The sequence below is a fragment of the Rhinoraja longicauda genome, chromosome 25, assembly GCF_053455715.1.
Source record: "Rhinoraja longicauda isolate Sanriku21f chromosome 25, sRhiLon1.1, whole genome shotgun sequence".
NCBI lineage: Eukaryota > Metazoa > Chordata > Chondrichthyes > Rajiformes > Arhynchobatidae > Rhinoraja > Rhinoraja longicauda.
Window position 1 is genome coordinate 14532322 of NC_135977.1, and position 22283 is coordinate 14554604.

General features: G+C 43.4%; 1 protein-coding gene across 4 annotated transcripts in view; it reads left to right on the top strand.

Annotated features, from left to right (window-relative positions):
• Positions 1 to 22283, top strand: part of cabin1 (calcineurin binding protein 1) — a 220037-nt gene that overhangs the window by 87763 nt on the left and 109991 nt on the right. For all 4 annotated transcript variants that reach the window (XM_078421329.1, XM_078421331.1, XM_078421330.1 and 1 more), the window contains one exon: positions 3909 to 4022. In XM_078421329.1, the coding sequence (XP_078277455.1) occupies positions 3909 to 4022 (114 nt within the window). The remainder of the gene's footprint in view (positions 1 to 3908; positions 4023 to 22283) is intronic.

The following is a 22283-nucleotide window of genomic DNA, read 5'->3' on the forward strand; positions in this document are numbered from 1 at the left end:
TTGTTTGAAGCTGAATCGCCTGCCTAAATGATGTCCAGCTGCTGATGCTGACCTGCTGCTTGTGGTTACATAAGAAACTGCCTATGCTGAGATCTTGAGTAAAACAGTGCTAGATTAACTCATCGGGTCAGGCAGATCCCTGGAGAACTTGGGTTAGCGACATTTCTGGTCAGGACCCTTCTTCAAGCTGCTTGTGAGGTGCCTTGGAATGGACTGAATAATGGGGGATGAGATAGATAGAGGTATTTGGAGATGAGTTTGAAGGGGAGGAAAGAGCATGGAGAAACAATGGGTCCGCCAGGGTGGTCCTGCTTGTGGTATTTGAGTAGATAGAAATGGGCACTGCGAGGTTGGGGAACTATAAGTTTGGAGGCTGCAGAGGGGAGATTGCCAGAGGTAATGAGATCGTTACGGTCTTGGAGATGAAGGCCTGGTGTGCTTCTATGGACTCAAGGTCGAGGGCTAAGTATGAGGCGGTGTCTGTGAGCTGGCACCTGGCCTCAGCACAGTAGAGGTCTGCCTGCCAGACTACAACAGCAATCCCCCTTCTCCACGGGTTTGATAACAATATTAGGATTGTGCGGAGACCTGCTCGTTCAGAGGAGTGAGATTGGAGTGGGCAAGGGGAGTGGAGAATTCAAGACAGTTGATGTTGCACCAGCAGTTGGAAGTAGAAAGGTTAAGAGAGGGTAGAAGGCCAAGTATTTATGGATGCAGCTTTCAGCTTTCCTTCGTTCCTTCTGGCCTTTCTGAATTCCTAATTGAGTGGGCTGTCAGCAGCCAAGTAAAACCAATGCAACAACTGCCTTTCCATGAAATGGTCAAGATAGCTCTTACATCTGTATTTGACCTCAGTGTTTCTGTTTTTTGTCCTTTTACACTCTCAATTTTTTATTTTATATTTTTATATAAATCTGTGCTTTTTATGTTATTAATTGTCTATATCCTTACTGTTTTAAATTGTATTTTTGTTTAGACCTGGGTTTTTGTGAAAAGCACTTTGGGGTGCATTCAATTGTATGAAAAATGCTATACAAATAAAGTTATTATTAAGTTATTATTATTATTGCTTTGAAGAAGTTAGAGCACATTGTATATCATGACTCATTGTCCTGACGGTTTATCTTTTCCCAACAGCAACAGTAGCCTTTCTATACCCGGTCTTTAAAAGATATAGAGAAAATAATTTTATATTCAAGCCCTTTTAATAAAGGGTTAATAGATTCTCTGATCTCAACGATTTCTGGATTTTCTCCCTTGTTGCCTTTTTATAACCCTATTCTGAATTTGTGGCAAAGATGGATTTCCACGCTGTTCATCAGCAGTCTGTAACCTCAGCCAGTCAGTCATTTTTAACCAAGGACAATGAAGGGTTATTTTTGGCTGGCTTTTCGATCTAATGAGACTTTGATCCTTTCCTAATTCAGAGCCTTCAAGCATGTTCCAGCTTGGATCGCTGAGCCAGGGTCCCGTCCCCTCCAGCATCTTGCCAAGCCAAGTGCCCCACTCCTCCAACCACAGTCTGGGGTCCTGTCTTCTCCAGCCTCTCACCAAAGAGGAGGGCCCATCACCTCACCGCGCCGCGACCCAATCAGTCTGAAGAAGCGTCTCGACCCAAAACGTGACCCATTCATTCTCTCCCGAGATGCTGCCTGACCCGCTGAGTTACTCCAGCATTTTGTGTCTATCTTTGATTTTACCAGCAGTTTTTTTCCTGCACACATACTTGGAATGGTTGTCACAGTCTGCTCAGTCATGCTCCAGATCTGACCTGGGTTTTGTAAGTCATATTTCTTTATGCCATAGAGGGCTCATTGACTCTACTCTGGCTCACACTGCTGTTCTATTCCCTCCCAAATTTTAACTGCAAACTGTTCGTTTCACTACCCACAGATTTTGCCACTCCCCTAAACACGGTGGGCAACTTGTCACTGGGTCATTCGATTGTCTGGAGTTTGGCATCAATAGAGTACTAATGTAGTGCTGTATTATTCAATGATATTTATGTTCATAAACTATGACTGCACTTATTTTTTCTTTTTAAGTAATATGCATTGAAGGCCATGCCAATGGACTGGCTTGGAAGAACATGAGGAAAATGTGACTGATGTGGAAGAAGCCTAGGGTTTAACAACTATTTCTAGTGATTATTTGTACCACTGGATGGTGTACTTTCCCTCAGCCAGTTCTCCTGACAATATCATGTGAATTTGCTCTTCAAAGCAGAAGTATTAAAAGCAAGAAAGTCAAAATGTACAGAAATAGAATCTTGATGAGTACCTGTAATTACCACATTGAAATGAAATTGATTATGACATACCCCTGTTTCAGCTGAAATAAAGATTTGTGCATAACTTGTACAGAGCAATGTCAAGCATCTATTTATAATGCACTTTTGAAGCACTTTTAATACCTGTGGTTAAACAACATCAAAAGGTGATCATTATCATTATGGAACTACTTTGACCAAAGTTGGCCCATTGTACATTTGATGGGCATGTAGTAGAATCTGAATGAATTGGGGACGGCTGATATCCCATAACTGTCAATAATTGGGACTGGAAAGGTTGTGTTATTATATATAAGCACACATACAGAACCAGAACTAGGATATTTGGTCCCTTACACCTGTTCTGGCCAACAGTCGGACTAGGGCTGATCTTTTACAACAGCACCATTTTCTTGAACTAACCCAATCTCCTTAAATTAATTAAATATTCAAAAATCTAGCTTTGTCTTGAATATACTCAACAACTGAGTTTGTATTGTCTCTTGGTAGAATTACTACAAACTTACCACCCTCTGGATGAAGACATTGCTCTTTATATCTATCCTGAATGGTTGACTGCCTCCACTTGTTTTGCAAATGTCAACCCCTGAATCTAGATACACCTGCTGGAAGAAATAATATCCCTATATCTACCAAGCCATCCCTGCCAAGCTCTATAAGCTCTTTGGAGTCACAAGGAATTACAGATGCCGGAATCCTGTATAGAACACAAAGTGCCGGAGTAACAGCGATTGTATCTCTGGAGAACATGGATAGGTGATGTTTCAGGTTGGGACCCTTCTTCAATCTAAAACGTCACCTATCCATGCCCTCCAGAGATGCTGCCTGACCAACTGAGTTATTCCAGCACCTTGCGTCTGTGTAAGAGTTTTGAATGTTTCATCTTTTATTATTTTGAACTCAACAGAGCTAAGGCAAGCTCTAATTTCTCCTTATGGGACAATCTGCCCTATTCCATGAATTAATTTGTGAGCATTTATCAATTTTGGCACAGAGAATCCCTGGTTTCGTGGCCCCTCTGAAACTCATCAGGTTCATAGGAAAATTTATAGCACTGACCTATGTAATTTATAGCACTGACCAATGTAATAGCTAAAAGAATGGTATTTAAGAAGTGTTGGGTTATTAATATGAAAGAACGACAATTGTCTGGAACATTTTCGAGGTTGGCATCATCAATTCCTAAATCTCCCTGATTAATGGAGTTTTGCTGTATTTGAAATATCGCTCATTTTTAAAAGCTACTGAAAAAAATGTAAAATACATTATGTTTGAAAGGCTATGGGAGAATTTAGAGATATTTAACACATATTAACAGTTTTTTTTTGTTAAGTCTTAACAAAGTTAAAAGTTTAGTTAAGAGTACCATTGAAAGACTTGCAAACGTGAATCCACTAACATCCGGAGACAGGCTGCATGAAAGCAGCCGGACACTGAAGCCACAGCCATTGTTAGAATATTCAGGCCAATGTATATTCGTTTAAGTTGTAGTTTTTAGTGCCATTAGTAAATCCAATATACTATGGCCAAGTTTCTGTTTAATTGTGTGCCACTTTCAAGTATGTTAACATGCTCCTTTGATCACTGTTGTAACTTTACCAATTTAATCCTTCTGCAGAACCTGAACTGGGCTCGAGACGTGTTGCTTGGTGTTACTGTTCCATGGCAACAGTTGAAGCATATGCCAGCACAAGGACTCTTCTATGAAAGGAACAAGACAAATTTTTTTAATGTAAGTTTATGGGGAAAAAACCAAATCATTTGCTCCCATCACTTTACTATATTCAATATATGTTGTGAGCAGTTGCGCTTAGTGGGCATCACCAAAAAGAAACAATTAAGCAGGATTATCTTACCTTTATTTAATGCAACTGCAAACGTGGCACTTCTTCCTATCTGTGCTTTTTATTTTTTAATCATCTGATATCTCAATGAAGGTATTTATTCACAAAATGCTGGAGTAACTCAGCAGGTCAGGCAGCATCTTGGGAGAGAAGGAATGGGTGACGTTTCGGGTCGAGACCCTTCTTCAGACTGATCCGAAGATCAGAGAAAAATGTCAGAGTGCAAAGAGAAAAATGCCAGAGTGCAAAAATATCATGTTCCAACGTCATAGCATCACAGCGACAGAGAAAAAGTTCAAGGTCCACAAAGAGGTAGGTTAGACTATCAGGACCATACCCTAGCTTATGGGAGGACCATTCAACAATGGATAACAATGAGAAAGAAGTTGTTCCTGAATCTGGTGATATATGCTTTCAAGTTTTTGTATCTTCTGCCCGACAGAAGAAGGGGGAAGGGGAATGACCTGGGTATAAATGGTCCTTGATTACATTGGCTGATTTCCAAGGACAACATGAAGTGTAGATGGAATCGACAGTGAGGAGGCTGGTCTGAGTGAAGAAATGGACTAAACAACTCTGCAATTTCTTGCTGCTGTGGGCAAAGCTGTTGCCAGACCAAGCTGTGATAAATCCTGATTGTATACTTTCTACAGTGCATCTATTGAAGTTGGTGAGAGTCGTTGAAGAAATGCTGAACTTTATCTTCTGAGGAAGTGGAGGCATTGGTGTGCTTTTTTGGCCGTACCTTTAATGTTGTGGTCCAGGACAAGTTACTGGTGATATTTATGCCTAGGATCTTGAAGCTCTCGATCATTTTCACCAATGATGCTGATTGGAGCATGTACTCCATCCCACTTCCCGAAGTCAATAACTAGTTCCAGCATCCTGCTGGAATTGAGGAAGAGGTTGCTGTCTTGACACCATATTACTAAGCTATCTATCTCCTATCCTATTCCTATTCATCATTGTTCAAGATCTGGCTCGCTACAGCTCTGACTCGCACACACATCCCTGTGAGGCACTGGTGTTAATGGTAACGAGCATTGTATTGGAATGTTGATGATCATTGAATCACGTATGTGTTTCTGTGTTAAGCAGTACAGCAAATCTGTGTTATAAACCTTCACAACATGTTTTTTTTCTTATTAACAGTTCTGTGATAACTAGCTTGCAAAAGGAAAACTAACATTGCAGGAGACCACCTGATTTTTGGCACAATCTAACTCTATATTTGTGTCATCGCATTCCTTGAATTCAGTTCGGTTTGAAACACGAGGGCCCAAATTTGGTGTTTGAAGAATCAATTTAAAGTTGGAGTGGAAAATAGCAGGCTGTCCTTATTGCTGGTGTTTCAATGCGGCCGTTGAGCAAGCACAGAGACATCAAAAATCATACAGACCTCATTTGACATTAATTGTACTACATATACAAGACCTGTATATGTAGGCAGATTGAGACTTGCTTTGGAAGCATCCATCTTCATCGATGTAACTAAATATCATTGCCATCTGTATCTTCTTGATGGCATTGTTAACCCCTCCATTTCCCTGCCTACTGTGTTTGTCTTGATATCCTGACCTCGAGTGACCCCAGTCCAGGAACGGTAGTTTGGATGCTCCTAGTCCAAACATAGAGTTTATTCAGGGAGCAAGATATTTCTCTGTCTTTGGGTATTTTATTGAAGTCCCCAGAGTCCCTACTGCTGCACCTATTGTCTATTGTCTTAGGGGTACGCTGACTGGTGCTTGTTGACCACGGCATGCAGCTCGTCCATTGCTAGATGGATGTTTGCCTGGGGTGGGATATAGACCGCGGTCAGGATGACGGAGGTGAATTCCCTCGGGAGGTAGAAGAGGCGGCATTTCACTGCCAGATGTTCCAGGTGCGGAGAGCAGATCTGCCACGTCTGAGCACCACGAAGAGTTGACCATGAGGCAGACGCCCCTACCTCTCCCTTTGCCAGATGCCTGTGTTTGATCCATACGATGGATGGAGAAACCTTCAGGCTGGACGGCTGAGTCTGGGGAGCTGGGGGTAAGCCATGTCTCTGTGAAACAACACACACAGCATTCCCTCAGCTCCCTTTGATAAAGCAGCCTTGACCTTAAGTCCTCCACTTTATTTTCCAGTGTGCTGTAGCATTGGCATGAATGAGTGCAAATCTTTCACTAAGGCAGTAGGTTCTACCAGGTTGGTTTCTCTGAGTGCAGCTCATGATGACATATCTTTCAGCAGGGTTTTCCTGCAGACATTTTCGCTTGTTTGAATAGGGAAAGGATCAATGCTAGCTTCATGTATGGGGGAAGATCAAATCTTACGTCCAGCCAATCGTTTTGGGGAATGAAGCCACCACTTAAAAAACAGTCTGAAGAAGGGTCTCGACCCGAAACGAGATGCTGCCTGACCTGCTGAGTTACTCCAGCATTTTGTGAATAAATCGATTTGTACCAGCATCTGCAGTTATTTTCTTATACTTAAAAAACAGATGTTGTTTTGACTTTCCCTCCAGTTTCATTCATTGTTACTAGTTCTTCAGTAAAACTTTAAATTGTACAATCACTTGTGCTTCCTAACTATAACCACGTTCACACTCTCTACATTTCATTGAAGTAAAGTTAACAAAAGTACCCAATACCTCTCCACTTGCTCTTCCCTTTCCCTCTCCACTCACCCTGAACCTCCCTCTCGCCTTACTTTCCCCATTCCATCTCCCCATCTCCAATCTCTCTCACCTCTCTCCTGACCACATCTGTCCCTTCCCCAAACCCTCCTTTGCCCTGACCCTCCCTCTTGCCTCATCCCGACCTTCACTCCGATCCTCCCTCTCCCCTTGCCCAGACCCTCCCTTTGCCCTCACCGAACCTCTTCCCCCTTGTTCTTTCCTTTCTTTCTCCCGTCACCCCAATTCTTCATTTCTCCATGCCTTGACCCTCCCTTTCTCTCCTCCCTTTGACCCCCTCCTTCCCCCCGACCCTTCCTTGTCCCGATCCTCTTTCTCTTCCACCCTCTCCCCTTGCCCCAATTCTTCCTCCCCTTTTACCCTGACTCTCCCTCGTCTCTTGCCCTGACCCTCTCTCTCCTCTTAATCCCTCCCTTACCCTTCTACTTTCCCCGACCTACTGTTCCATTGCCTTGACCCTCGTCTACCCTTGCCTTTTTCCAAACCTCCCTCTAAACTTACCCCAACCCTCACCCTTTCTTTTCACCTCACTCTCCTTCCCACCTCTCCCCTTGCTTTTCATCTGCTCCACTCGACATGTCCTTTCCCCCTCAGTGCTTTTACCTATAATTCTTTTTCTCTCTGATCTTTTGCTCAATTCTGACTGATGAGGCAATGCCTGATCTATAGTGTAAAACCGTCCCCAGGCAACTGAAGGCACTTTGGCCATTTCGCTAAAGAATTGTACAGCCACAGGATGAAATGACCCCTGAAAAGGTTCGAAACTGCATGCTGAAGAGCGGATGCTAGCAGAGTACTGAGATCACATTTACTAAATGTGATAGCTCTGCTATGCCACCCACCATAAATGAGCATAGAAGCACTTGCTAATTTGTTGGTTGTCGAGCTGAAAGATTAACAGCATATAATTATGAATTTGCAATAACATTTGTGATGCCAGCACTAAAGAGACTCATGTTCTGAAAAAGGTACACTGCCATGGTGTGAGACAATCTCACGCGGTCAGCTGTGTTAAACATGCAAACGCGCTGCTGAGTGTTTTCCACCCTCTGCTACCTTGTGGATATTTTGCAGAATCACAACACCCACTGACTGCTAACTTTGTCAATTATTTGGCTTTCCTTGAAGTATGTTAATGCATTAACTGAGATGTGGATGGCATAAGCCCTTTTTCCATTATGTTCTTAAAAATAGCCGAGACTTAAGAAACCATGAACCCCCTGAGAAAATATATTCTTTTTTTTCTTGTATTTTTTTCTGCAGCTCTCATAATTTTAGTTTTTAGTTTAGTTTAGAGATACAGCACGGAATCAGGCCCTTTGGCCCACCAAGTCCACGCCAACCATCGACCACCCGTTCACACTTGTTCAATGTTATCCCACTTTCTCATCTATTCCCTATTCGTAAGGAGAAACTTTACAGAAGTCAATTAACCTGGACCAGCATGTATTTTGGGATGTGGGAGGAAACCTAAGTTGGCACAGGGAGAGTGTGTAAACACTGCACAGACAGCAAAGTCAGGATCAAATCTGAGTGTCTGGCACTGTGAGGCAGCAGCTCTACCTGTGCCACCCCTAATTTGCACTAATTTGAATTCATTTTTCAACATCTTTTTTCGGCATCACTAGAGAAGCATTTTTTAAATTCCCCTTCTCGAATTGCACTTGAGCAGATGGTGATTTCTGAATGTTGTTGGGTAGGAAAACCCCAGAACTAGACGCAGCAATAATAAAGGAAAGCCAACATAGGTCCAAATAGCGTAGTTTGTGACATAATGGGAACGTGGCGATGGTGGTTTTACCATGCACCTGCTGCCATTGTCCTTGATTGAAGTTGCAGATTTGGGAGTACTGTTGGAGTCACCTGGGCAAGATGTCATAATACGTTTTGAAGACAGTGCACACTGCAGCCACCGCAGCGCACACTGCAGCCACCGCAGCGCACACTGCAGCCACCGCAGCGCACACTGCAGCCACCGCAGCGCACACTGCAGCCACCGCAGCGCACACTGCAGCCACCGCAGCGCACACTGCAGCCACCCCAGCGCACACTGCAGCCACCGCAGCGCACACTGCAGCCACCGCAGCGCACACTGCAGCCACCGCAGCGCACACTGCAGCCACCGCAGCGCACACTGCAGCCACCGCAGCGCACACTGCAGCCACCGCAGCGCACACTGCAGCCACCGCAGCGCACACTGCAGCCACCCCAGCGCACACTGCAGCCACCCCAGCGCACACTGCAGCCACCCCAGCGCACACTGCAGCCACCCCAGCGCACACTGCAGCCACCCCAGTGCACACTGCAGCCACCCCAGTGCACACTGCAGCCACCCCAGTGCACACTGCAGCCACCGTATTCCATTAGTGATGGGTGTGAATGCTTAGGTTGGCCGATGAGATGAAGATCAAGCTGGCTGACTTGTCCTGGATGGTGTTGAGTCTAAACACCCAAACTAGGCACCTGTCAGCTAGTTATTGCTGAGTAAATGCCATTTGAAAGCAATATCGAAGACCAAGAGTAGGCCATTGGGTGATAATTGCCCTACATTTGATTAACTTTTATTTACCTTATTGTTGGGTGGGTGCTGTGCTAGAACAGCTTCTCGAGTGATGTAGCTAATTTTGGACCACTGGTCTTCAGTTTTACAGCCAGGATATTGTCTGGACCTAAAGAGACTGTGTCCAATGCTCCGAACCATTTCTTGACATCACATGGAGCAAATAAAGACCATCTTCTGCAATGATAGGAATTTCAGGAGGAAGCTGAGATGGATTATCAACTCTGCACTTTTGGTTACATGTAGTTGTGAATTCCCTTACTGCGTCATTAGGGACAATTTTATATTTATACCAAGCCAATTAGTCTACAAACAAATGACACTAAAATTCTTGACTCTTGCTGGCTGTTCAACTTATGTTTACTTTAGAGGTGTCTGTTACTGTTCTTATGCTGGGAGAGGTGGGACCAGTGCAAACAGGACGGTCTGCACCTGAGCTGGAATGGAACCAATGTCCTAGGGGGAGTGTTTGCTAGTGCTGTCGGGGAGGATTTAAACTAATGTGGCAGGGGGATGGAAGCAGGAGCAGAGAGACAGAGGGGTGTAAAATGAGGGTAGAAGCAACAGGTAGCAAGGTGAAAAGTAAAAGTGGTAGGCAGACAAATCCAGGGCAAAAATCAAAAAGGGCCACTTTTCAACATAATTGTATAAGGGGTAAGAGAGTTGTAAAAACAAGCCTGAAGGCTTTGTGTCTCGATGCAAGGAGTATACGTAATAAGGTGGATGAATTAAATGTGGAGATAGTTATTAATGATTATGATATAGTTGGGATTACGGAGACATGGCTCCAGGGTGACCAAGACTGGGAGCTCAACATCCAGGGATATTCTATATTCAGGCGGGATAGACAGAAAGGAAAAGGAGGTGGGGTAGCGTTACTGGTTAGAGAGGAGATTAAAGCAGTGGAAAGGAAGGACATTAGCTTGGAGGAAGTGGAATCGATATGGGTAGAGCTACGAAACACTAAGGGGCAGAAAACGCTAGTGGGAGTTGTGTACAGGCCACCTAACAGCAGTAGTGAGGTTGGGGATGGCATCAAACAGGAAATTAGAAATGCATGCACTAAAGGTGCAGCAGTTATAATGGGTGACTTCAATCTACATATAGATTGGGTGAACCAAACTGGCAGGGGTGCTGAGGAAGAGGATTTCTTGGAATGTTTGAGAGATGGTTTTCTAAACCAACATGTCGAGGAACCAACGAGAGAACAGGCCATTCTAGACTGGGTATTGAGTAATGAGGAAGGGTTAGTTAGCAGTCTTGTTGTGCGAGGCCCCTTGGGCAAGAGTGATCATAATATGGTAGAGTTCTTCATTAGGATGGAGAGTGACAAAGTCGATACAGAAACAAATGTTCTGAACTTAAAGAAAGGTAACTTTGAGGGTATGAGGCGTGAATTGTCCAAGATAGACTGGCGATTGATGCTGAAGGGGTTGACGGTGGACATGCAATGGAAGGCATTTAAAGGTCGCATGGATGAACTACAACAAGTGTTCATCCCAGTTTGGCAAAAGAACAAACCAGGAAAGGTAGTGCATCCGTGGCTAACAAGGGAAATCAAGGATAGTATTAAAACAAAAGATGAAGCATACAGATTAGCCAGAAAAAGTAGCATACCAGAGGACTCGGAGAAATTCAGAGTCCAGCAGAGGAGGACAAAGGGCTTAATTAGGAAAGGGAAAATAGATTATGAGGGGAAAACTGGCAAGGAACATAAAAACAGACTGCAAAAGCTTTTATAGATATGTCAAGAGAAAAAGATTAGTTAAGGCAAATGTAGGTCCCTTGCAGTCGGAAACAGGTGAATTGATCATAGGGAACAAGGAGATGGCAGACCAATTGAACAAATACTTTGGTTCTGTCTTCACTAAGGAAGACATAAACCGTCTGCCGGAAATAGTGGGGGACCGGTGGTCTAATGAGATGGAGGAACTGAGGGAAATCCAGGTTAGTCGGGAAGTGGTGTTAGGTAAATTAAATGGATTAAAGGCAGATAAATCCCCAGGGCCAGATAGGCTGCATCCCAGAGTGCTTAAGGAAGTAGCCTCAGAAATAGTGGATGCATTAGTGATAATTTTTCAAAACTCTTTAGATTCTGGAGTAGTTCCTGAGGACTGGAGGGTAGCTAATGTAACCCCACTTTTTAAAAAGGGAGGGAGAGAGAAAACGGGGAATTATAGACCAGTTAGCCTAACATCGGTAGTGGGGGAAATGCTAGAGTCAGTTATTAAAGATGTGATAGCATCACATTTGGAAAGTGGTGAAATCATCGGACAAAGTCAGCATGGATTTACCAAAGGCAAATCATGTCTGACGAATCTTATAGAATTTTTCGAGGATGTAACTAGTAGAGTGGATAAGGGAGAACCAGTCGATGTGTTATATCTGTACTTTCAGAAGGCCTTCGACAAGGTCCCACATAGGAGATTGGTGTACAAACTTAAAGCACATGGTATTGAGGGTTCAGTTTTGTGGTGGATAGAAAATTGGTTGGCGGACAGGAAGCAAAGAGTAGGAATAAACGGGTCCTTTTCGGAATGGCAGGCAGTGACTAGTGGGGTACCGCAAGGCTCAGTGCTGGGACCCCAGTTATTTACAGTGTATATTAATGATTTGGACGAGGGAATTGAATGCAACATCTCTAAGTTTGCGGATGACACGAAGCTGGGTGGCAGTGTTAGCTGCGAGGAGGATGCTAGGAGGCTGCAGAGTGACTTGGATAGATTAGGCGAGTGGGCAAATGCATGGCAGATGCAATATAATGTGGATAAATGTGAGGTTATCCACTTTGGCGGCAAGAACAGGAAAGCAGAGTATTACCTGAATGGTGACCGATTGGGAGAAGGGGAGATGCAACGTGACCTGGGTGTCATGGTGCACCAGTCATTGAAAGCAAGCATGCAGGTGCAGCAGGCAGTGAAGAAAGCGAATGGTATGTTGGCATTCATAGCAAGAGGATTTGAGTTTAGGAGCAGGGAGGTTCTGCTGCAGTTGTACAGGGCCTTGGTGAGACCGCACCTGGAGTATTGTGTGCAGTTTTGGTCTCCTAACCTGAGGAAAGACGTTCTTGCCTTAGAGGGAGTACAGAGAAGGTTCACCAGATTAATCCCTGGGATGGCGGGACTTGCATATGAGGAAAGACTGGATAGACTGGGCTTGTACTCGCTGGAATTTAGAAGACTGAGGGGGGATCTTATAGAAACAAATAAAATTCTTAAGGGGTTGGAGAGGCTAGATGCGGGAAGATTGTTCCCGATGTTGGGGGAGTCCAGAACCAGGGGTCACAGCTTAAGGATAAGGGGGAAGTCTTTTAGGACCGAGATGAGAAAACATTTCTTCACACAGAGAGTGGTGAGTCTGTGGAATTCTCTGCCACAGAAGGTAGTTGAGGCCAGTTCATTGGCTATATTTAAGAGGGAGTTAGATGTGGCCCTTTTTGCTAAAGGGATCAGGGGGTATGGAGAGAAGGCAGGTACAGGCTACTGAGCTGGATGATCAGCCATGATCATATTGAATGGCGGTGCAGGCTCGAAGGGCCGAATGGCCTACTCCTGCACCTATTTTCTATGTTTCTATGTTTCTATGCTGTATCATATCATATACATACAGCCGGAAACAGGCCTTTTCGGCCCTCCAAGTCCGTGCCGCCCAGTGATCCCCGTACATTAACACTATCCTACACCCACTAGGGACAATTTTTTACATTTGCCCAGCCAATTAACCTACATACCTGTACGTCTTTGGAGTGTGGGAGGAAACCGAAGATCTCGGAGTAAACCCACGCAGGTCACGGGGAGAACGTACAAACTCCTTACAGTGCAGCACCCGTATCCGGCGCTGCATTCGCTGTAAAGCAGCAACTCTACCGCTGCGCTACCGTGCCGCCCAGGAAGTATATTAATATTATGTCAGTGTGTCACCCTTTGTTCATCGGTGACACTGGCTTCTTGAGCCATTTACGCATATATATTGGTCTGTTTCTCTGTTTTGCAGCAGTGATTACACTTCAAAAATATTTCATTGGATGCAAAGTACTTTGGGATGTCCTGAGGACATGAAAAATGCTCTGTGGATTCAAGTTTATTGTTTTATCTGGTCAGTTTTAAGAAGATTGCAGAGTGATATTCAGGTTATGAGATAGCTTCTGCAACAGTTTATTTTTCCAGTTGTTGCTCATTGGTATTAATGAACTTTTCCCAGTAGTTGGGAAAAATCTATATTTGTCAAAGTCTAATAAAAGACTTTTTATTGGCCTAGTGACTTGTGTGTTCTATTTTTGATAGGATATGTAATAATCGTGTTTTTTTTCCTCTAACGCGCTAACTGAATACTTATTTGCATACCAGTGTAGCTTATTCAAACAAATTCCAGCAACTGTGCAAGGCAACAGGTCTCAAAATGTTTCTCCCATTAGTCCCTTTTGATGGAAACGATATTTTTAAGTGACTAAATAGAGAGTTCCAAGAACTGTCAAATGAATTTTTGGGCTCACCGAATGAATGGGGCAGTGATATGAACTCACAGAGATTGTGGTGAGGAAATGTGCTAAAGAGGTCTACTTGCAAAAAAAATCATGCACAAAACAGAGGAAGGGAATAACCTGCAAATTAGTGTTGAATCAATAGACAATAGACAATAGACAATAGGTGCAGGAGTAGGCCATTCAGCCCTTCGAGCCAGCACCGCCATTCAATGCGATCATGGCTGATCACTCTCAATCAGTACCCCGTTCCTGCCTTCTCCCCATACCCCCTCACTCCGCTATCCTTAAGAGCTCTATCCAGCTCTCTCTTGAAAGCATCCAACGAACTGGCCTCCACTGCCTTCTGAGGCAGAGAATTCCACACCTTCACCACTCTCTGACTGAAAAAGTTCTTCCTCATCTCCGTTCTAAATGGCCTACCCTTTATTCTTAAACTGTGGCCCCTTGTTCTGGACTCCCCCAACATTGGGAACATGTTTCCTGCCTCTAATGTGTCCAATCCCCTAATTATCTTATATGTTTCAATAAGATCCCCCCTCATCCTTCTAAATTCCAGTGTATACAAGCCCAATCGCTCCAGCCTTTCAACATACGACAGTCCCGCCATTCCGGGAATTAACCTAGTGAACCTAGCAAGAATATCCTTCCTCAAATTTGGAGACCAAAACTGCACACAGTACTCCAGGTGCGGTCTCACCAGGGCCCGGTACAACTGTAGAAGGACCTCTTTGCTCCTATACTCAACTCCTCTTGTTACGAAGGCCAACATTCCATTGGCTTTCTTCACTGCCTGCTGTACCTGCATGCTTCCTTTCATTGACTGATGCACTAGGACACCCAGATCTCGTTGAATTCCCCCTTCTCCTAACTTGACACCATTCAGATAATAATCTGCCTTTCTATTCTTACTTCCAAAGTGAATAACCTCACATTTATCTACATTAAACTGCATCTGCCATGTATCCGCCCACTCACACAACCTGTCCAAGTCACCCTGCAGCCTTGTTGCATCTTCCTCACAATTCACACTACCCTCCAGCTTAGTATCATCTGCAAATTTGCTAATGGTACTTTTAATCCCTTCGTCTAAGTCATTAATGTATATTATAAATAGCTGGGGTCCCAGCACCGAACCTTGCGGTACCCCACTGGTCACTGCCTGCCATTCCGAAAGGGCCCCATTTATCCCCACTCTTTGCTTTCTGTCTGTCAACCAATTTTCTATCCATGTCAGTACCCTACCCCCAATACCAAGAACATTAAAATTAAAGTAAATGAAACAAGAGTATTAATAAAATTAATGACAAACTCCCAGATCAGAATGACCATCCCTGAGTTCTAAAAGAAGTGTGTGGGAGTATCACACATTCCCTAACTTTCACCTAACAAAGTTTTGTTGATTTGGGAACCGTTCCTTTAGATTAGAAAATTATGCATCCTATTCTGATATTTAGGAAGGTTGAGAAATGACAATGAAGGAATTCTGAATGAGGTAGCCTCATTGTTGGAAAATTACTCAAGTTGAAGTGGGGAATAATGACTGGGCATCTTGATCAGAGAGGCCAGCATGGATTTGTAAATGGTAGATCATGCCTGGTGAACCAATTATATCTCTTGAAATACTGAGTAAATTAGTGGACAGGTGAATGTGAAAGGATGTTATTTGACCAATGTTCTAGAAAGCGTTTAATAAAGACCGTTGTACACAGTTGTTAGATATGCATGGTTCATGTAGTTGAAGAAATTTATTGACCTGTTTGGATGAGCAACAAGAGACTGAGTAGTAATATTAAAAAAAGTGCTTAAATTGGCAGGATGTCTTATGATGTGTGTGCCCAAATTTCTATTTTGATGCCATCACTATTCTCCATAAATGAATCAGATGATGAGATAGAAAGCTAAGTAGCTAAGCTCAATGTAAAGATATATGGCATTATAAATAGGGTAGATGAGGTCTTTGTTTCAGAACTATATTCTGTTGAATGAATGGCAGGCTGGCTTCTACTGTGCTGATGCCACGCGCCAGCTCTCGGACTCCACCTAATACCTATCTCTTGACCATGAGCCCATAAGTGAACATCAGGCCATCATCTCCCAGACTATTTCCGATTTCATCACCTCTGGAAATCTCCTCTCCACAGCCTCCAACCTTAGTGTTCTCCAGCCCCGCACAGCCCTCTTCTGTCTTCTTCCCAGAATCCACAAACAGGACTGCCCCGGCAGACCCATTGTTTCTGCCCTGGCTTATAGCTTAAGATCTTTTTATTCATGTTTCTCCTACCCTTATTTGACCTACCAAAATGCATCATCCTGCACTTATCATAATTAAAGTTGGTAAGTAAATTAAAGTTGCACTAAACTTTTCAGTTCATCAGTATTAAGCCATAGCTTATGACAATCATCCTTGCAATGTACAACTCTACAACTCTTTAATCATACGTCCCAAATTCATACCCAAGTCATTCATATATTGATATATATTGCAAACACCAATAATCCTTGTGGAACACTACTGGTCACAGATTTCATATCAGAAAACCCACCCTTCAGCAGCCTCCCCACCCCATCTGCTGCCCACTGTGTCTCCTGTTACTAAGCCAATTTTGGATTCCAAATTGCAATGTAGCTATTTTTGTCGCTGTGACAAATGAATCGTTTTCTACTTCCTGCAGAGTGGGAATTTTGTTTCTCCGTATCCATTGTGGCATCACCGTAGGGTACTTTCCAAAAGGTGTTTTTTTGTTGTTTTATTTGGACGCGCTGTACTGAATCTGTTACATTGAGGCAAAAAGGATAGTTCATGTCTGCATTCTCAATGTGCCATTTTGAGGGATTCAATCTGTGGTTACAAAATGATCTACAGCAGTTTGTGGTCAGTAGTTAGTGTGATTAATCTTCCCAGTAAGCCCTAGTGAACCTCATAGTTCTAATTGCTATTAGCACACCATCTTGATCTAAGTGTAATTAGATTTGGTTTTGGTTAGTGGTGTAACACATAAGCAATATGCTTTCCTTAGTCACAATATGATTAAATCATTATCTCAAGCAACTGAATACTCCACTACTACTTTCCTAGACCTAACTGTTAATGTAACACCAAGTTGATGTTCAATTTTTGATTGTTTCATTCCATCGCTTATGACCTTTTCACAAATGACAATTTCTCTTACTCATACCTTTCATGATTTGAATATGTTTAGCAAATCACCTTGCGGTGGGCGATGGAGTTGCTGCTTCAGGGGGTCAGACACCTGGGTTTGATCCTGACTACCGGTGCTGTCCATATGTATATATCTAAACTAAACTAAACTAAGCTAAACCTCCTCCTCTGTTGGGAAAGATTGTGATTCTTCTGTCTACCGGCATAATCAAGTCTCTCATTTGTGAAATCACTTTTGGAAATCCCTTCCACATCCTCTCTAAAGCCTTCACATCTTTCCACCTTACTCCCAATTGTGGCTGAATCAGTTTATCATGACTTCCTTGTTCTTGTATTTTATGCCTTTGTACAATACAGGAACGTAAATAGATTATAAACCGCTTTCTTGACTATTCTGCACTTTCAACATTCAATACACATGGTATTCAGATCTCTCTGTCCTTGTGGACATTAGAATTGTGCTCTCTAATTTATATTGGTACTTGCTACCAAAATGCATTGGGTTTCACTCTGTTAAATTACATCTGTTGCCCATTCTGCTCATTCCACGTCTGTCCATATATCCTCAAATTCTTTTCCCATCCTCCACACAGTTTGCTGTGTTTGTTTATAGACTTAAATGGCCCCATTCTTGGCATAACGAGTGCAGTTTCCAGTAGAACTGGTGACTGATCTGCTGAGATGCTTGAAATCACCACACCTCCTCCTTTGAGCTGCTGGGAGAAGCCTGAGGCTACCTCACATACACCCTGGCGACAGGGACAATGCCTCGTGCAGTCCTAGACTTTTTGTGTCACTAAATAAAACAAATCACATCAGTTCATCCTACCGCGAGTGTTGGTGTGGTCACTGTTGAATCTGGCGTCATCCCTGACGCCATAAATTTTACATGACCTCCTTGCTCATAGTTTATGTCTTGACTCATAAGGGAAAGCATCAAAGAGTCGGATGACTCTCCCAGATCTAATTCATATTCTTTTAGCCACCTTATTATCTTATACCACACACTTAAATAAAACTGTAAATGTACACTCCAAGGTCCCTCTGTTTCTGCACCCCTCGGTATCCTTCCATGTTTTGCATGTTTCGTCGGCTTATTGAATTGTCCATGTACTTCACCTCACACTTCTCTGGATTGAATTTAGTTTGTACATGTTTCTCTCCAACTGACCAGACTGTTTAAAATTGAAGGTGGACACAAAATGCTGGAGTAACTCAGGGGGACAGACAGCATGTTTAAATGTGGCTACAGTATTATCTTTGCTTTATAGGTTCTAATATTTCCTCTGCTTCTTTTGTGCTAAACTTGCAAAGTAATCTGGTTATTTTTTGTTAATTGCACCAATATGTGAAATTTTGCGCACATTATACCATTGGATAGGATTTCCACCAGCGTAGGATAATTGCCATTCATGTACATGCAATGACCAATAATGTTAACTTATCTCAGATAGTCTCATTACTCTGGAGTTATTTTTCAAATAGATTGCATTTCACATGTTGTTGCTGGCAGAGTGGGATGACCTGCTTCTGTTGAGAAGTGAATTAACCATGTTCTTATCCAGAGAAGGAATTTAGGCATTTTCCATACAATAATTTATCAGGTTGTCACCGTGAATCAGGCCTCACTTTACCAACACTGACTAAGCACTATCAAACCTTATTCATAGAATTGCTCTCTCAAAGAGTAGGCTTTTGAGTCAGCATCAGTATTGACAGATTTTTCTGTTTAACCATTTTTCTGTTAGTATATGGTAACTCCCAACAGTCTAGTGAGTAAACAAGTGCGCATTTACAAAAAAATATATCCATCAGAATATTAATATCAATCAATTTTCGCCAGTTTGTAGCACATACAATTGAGCTAAGCCACCAGGGATTTACTCTGTTTTTGGGTGTGTTCAGTGCTAACTCTGGGTTTAATTTCTGATATTACCAGAACTTGCACAAAAACAACAATCATTATTTGTATAAAATCTGTACAGCATGTTTTTTATATAGCAATAAATTTAGTAATACAACTAAATCATTAATTGTATTCTATATAAGATTCTAACATGAGCTCAGAGTTATTTATTATTGTCAAATCAATAATGCTGCAATTTTTTGTTCATAAAGCATGTTGAAGCAGTATTAATTGAAAAATCAATTGTGAGAGTGTGCCCATAATGCCTGCTGTACAGATATCACCTGAAGGTGGCGCCAGAATGCGGACACCAAGAGTCGAGAGTGTCTACCCAAAACGTCAACCATTCCTTCTATCCACAAATGCTGCCTGTCCCGCTGAGTTACTCCAGCATTTTGTGTCTATCTTCGGTGTAAACCATCATCTGCAGTTCATTCCTACACGAAGAAGGGTCTCGACCCGGAATTTTAATATTTGGATATTAGATTCAGGCCTCTTTTTATTGTTTATGTGGATGCTGTACACCTCATCAAGCTATTGGCAGAAAAGCAAGAGGTTTTTCCAGAAATTAGATCAGCTGGTTATTCATCCTTGCACGTTTCTCCCAACATGGAAATCTTTGCAATACATTTTCTGGGGAAAATGATTCTGGGGGAAGTGCTGAGATGTCCAAACTGATAAATAAGTTGGACTTTTTTATTTTCTATCCTTATAATTCTTGGCTTCTCCCCTTGTTGGGGAGATTTTTATATTTGGCTTCCTCCAATGAATCTTGTTAAACATTGTTCATTTGATATCTTTATCATCTGGCCAAGGAAGGCCTAGCTTTCACCTGTGCCCCTCTCATTACTATGAGCTTTCAGAGATGGAGTGAAACAGATCGAAAACAGGCCATTTGGCCCAACTTGTCCATGTCAAACAAAATGCCCAATCTAAGCTAGTTCCATTTGCCCATGTTTGGCCCATATCCCTCTGTACCTTTCCTTTACATGTGCCTGTCCAAGTGTCTGAAATGCTGCCATAGTACCTGCCTCAACTACCTCATCTGGCAGCTCATTCCATATACCCAGCAGCTCAGCAGCTCAGACAGCATCTCTGGCGAGAATGAACAGACAACATTTTGGGTTGGGACCCTTCTTCAGACTGCAGTCGGGGGAGAAAGCTGGAAAAGAGGTGCCGGTAGGGTAAAGCAATAGGTGGACACGGCTGAAAGGATGGGTGGGGACGGTGGGTGATTGGCAGATGGGTGGAGTGACAATGGATAGAGGTTAAAAGGGGACGTAAGGGTGTCTGATAAAGAAAGATGGTTCGAATAAAGTGTAAAACCAGACGGGAAGGGGAAAGAGTGGGGATAAAAGAGAAATCTGGAACTCTGGGATAGGAAAGGATCCTGAGGAGGGAAAGGAGCAGGGATGCTGAGGTGGTGGGGGAAATGTGTGTGCATCGGGTCGGTCGGGGCTTGGGAAATGCAGGGGGCCAGCCAGTCCAGGTGAGGTAGAGGTTTGCCTTTTCAAACCTTGCCTACTACATTTGGTGTTTCCGGTGGCCTCCTTTACATCAACGTGACCAAGCATAGATTAAGCTACAACTACGCTGAACACATGCACCCTGTCCGCCAAAGCCTGCTGGATCTCTCGGTTGCTAATCATTTTAACTCGCCTATCAATTACCATACCGGCCCTTCTATCCTTGGCCTACTCCCTTGCCAGAGTGAGGCCAGATGCAAACTGGAAGAACAGCACTCTTCCATGTTTTCCAGAGACGCCACCTGTCCATGTTTTCCAGAGACGCTGCCTGACTCGCCGAGTTATTCCAGCACTTTGTGTCCTTTTCTGTCAAACAGCATCTGCAGTTCCTTGTTTCTCCATGAATAGGTGACATTTTGGGTCATAACCCTTCTTCAGACTTCAGTCCAAAGAAGGGTCCAGACCTGAAACGTCACCTATTCATGTTCTCTTTGGAAGCTGGTATAAAATCAATAGAGGAATAGATCAGGTAGATGCACAGAATCTCTTGCCCAGTGTATGGAAATCGAGGACCAGAAGTCATAGATTCAAGGTGAAGGGGAAAAGATTTAATAGGAATCTGAGGGGTAACTTTTTCACACAAAGGATGGTGGGTGTATGGAACCAGCTGCCAGACGAGGCAGTTGATGCTGAGACTATTCCGACGTTTAAGAAACAATTAGACAGGTACATGGATAGGACAAATTTGGAGGGATATGGACCAAGCGCAGGCGGATGGGATTAGTGTAGCTGGGACATGTTGGCCGGTGTGGGCCAATTGGGCGGAAGGGCCTGTTTCCACACTGTATCACTCTATGACTCTATGACTGACTACGCTGCCTGAGCCGCTGAGTCACTCCAGCACTTTGTGCTTTTCTCCAGTGTAATGCTTGAATGCTTTCTAACTTTATTCTCTTCACCCTGTGGCTCTCCAAGCCATAAGGTCTACCTTTTATGGTGGCCCTTGCCCCAACCTGCCTGTGTGCCTTCCAACCCTATTTCAAGTGGATTTTCTGGATCCCATACGGTTACTTCCCTGGCAATGCTCCTCCTGTGTTTCGATAGTTGTAACAGTGACAGTGGGAAATGGGAAGGTGGAGTGCAGAAGATCTTACTTGGTTCCCAGCTATGTATCCCTGATTGATGAACCCTGTGCCCAGTTTTGTCTGTGGGCGTTGTAGTCTCAAGTCAAGTCAAGTTTATTTGTCACATACATATACAAGATGTGCAGTGAAATGAAAGTGGCAACGCCTGCAGATTCTGCTAAACTACAAAACAGAATAGAAAAAAAAAAAATTTAACACAAAAAATAAATTAATACAGTAAATTAAATTAATCCCATGTGATATGAGAGTTAACAGTCCTGATGGCCTGTGGGAAGAAACTCCGTCTCATCCTCTCTGTTTTCACAGCGTGACAACGGAGGCGTTTGCCTGACCGTAGCAGCTGGAACAGTCCGTCGCAGGGGTGGTAGGGGTCCCCCATAATGTTTGTGGCTCTGGATCTGCACCTCCTGATGTATAGGTCCTGCAGGGGGGCGAGTGTCGTTCCCATAGTGCGTTCAGCCGAATGCACTACTCTCCGCAGAGCCTTCCTGTCCTGGGCAGAGCTGTTCCCAAACCAGATTGTGATGTTCCCGGACAAGATGCTTTCTACAGCCCCAGAGTAGAAGCACTGAAGGATCCTCAGAGAGACTCTAAATTTCCTCAACTGTCTGAGGTGGTAAAGGCGCTGCCTTGCCTTACTCACCAGTACGGCAATGTGTGCTGTCCATGTCAGATCCTCTGTGATGTGGACTCCCAGGTATTTAAAGCTGCTCACCCTATCCACAGTAATCCCATTTAACTCCAGTGGC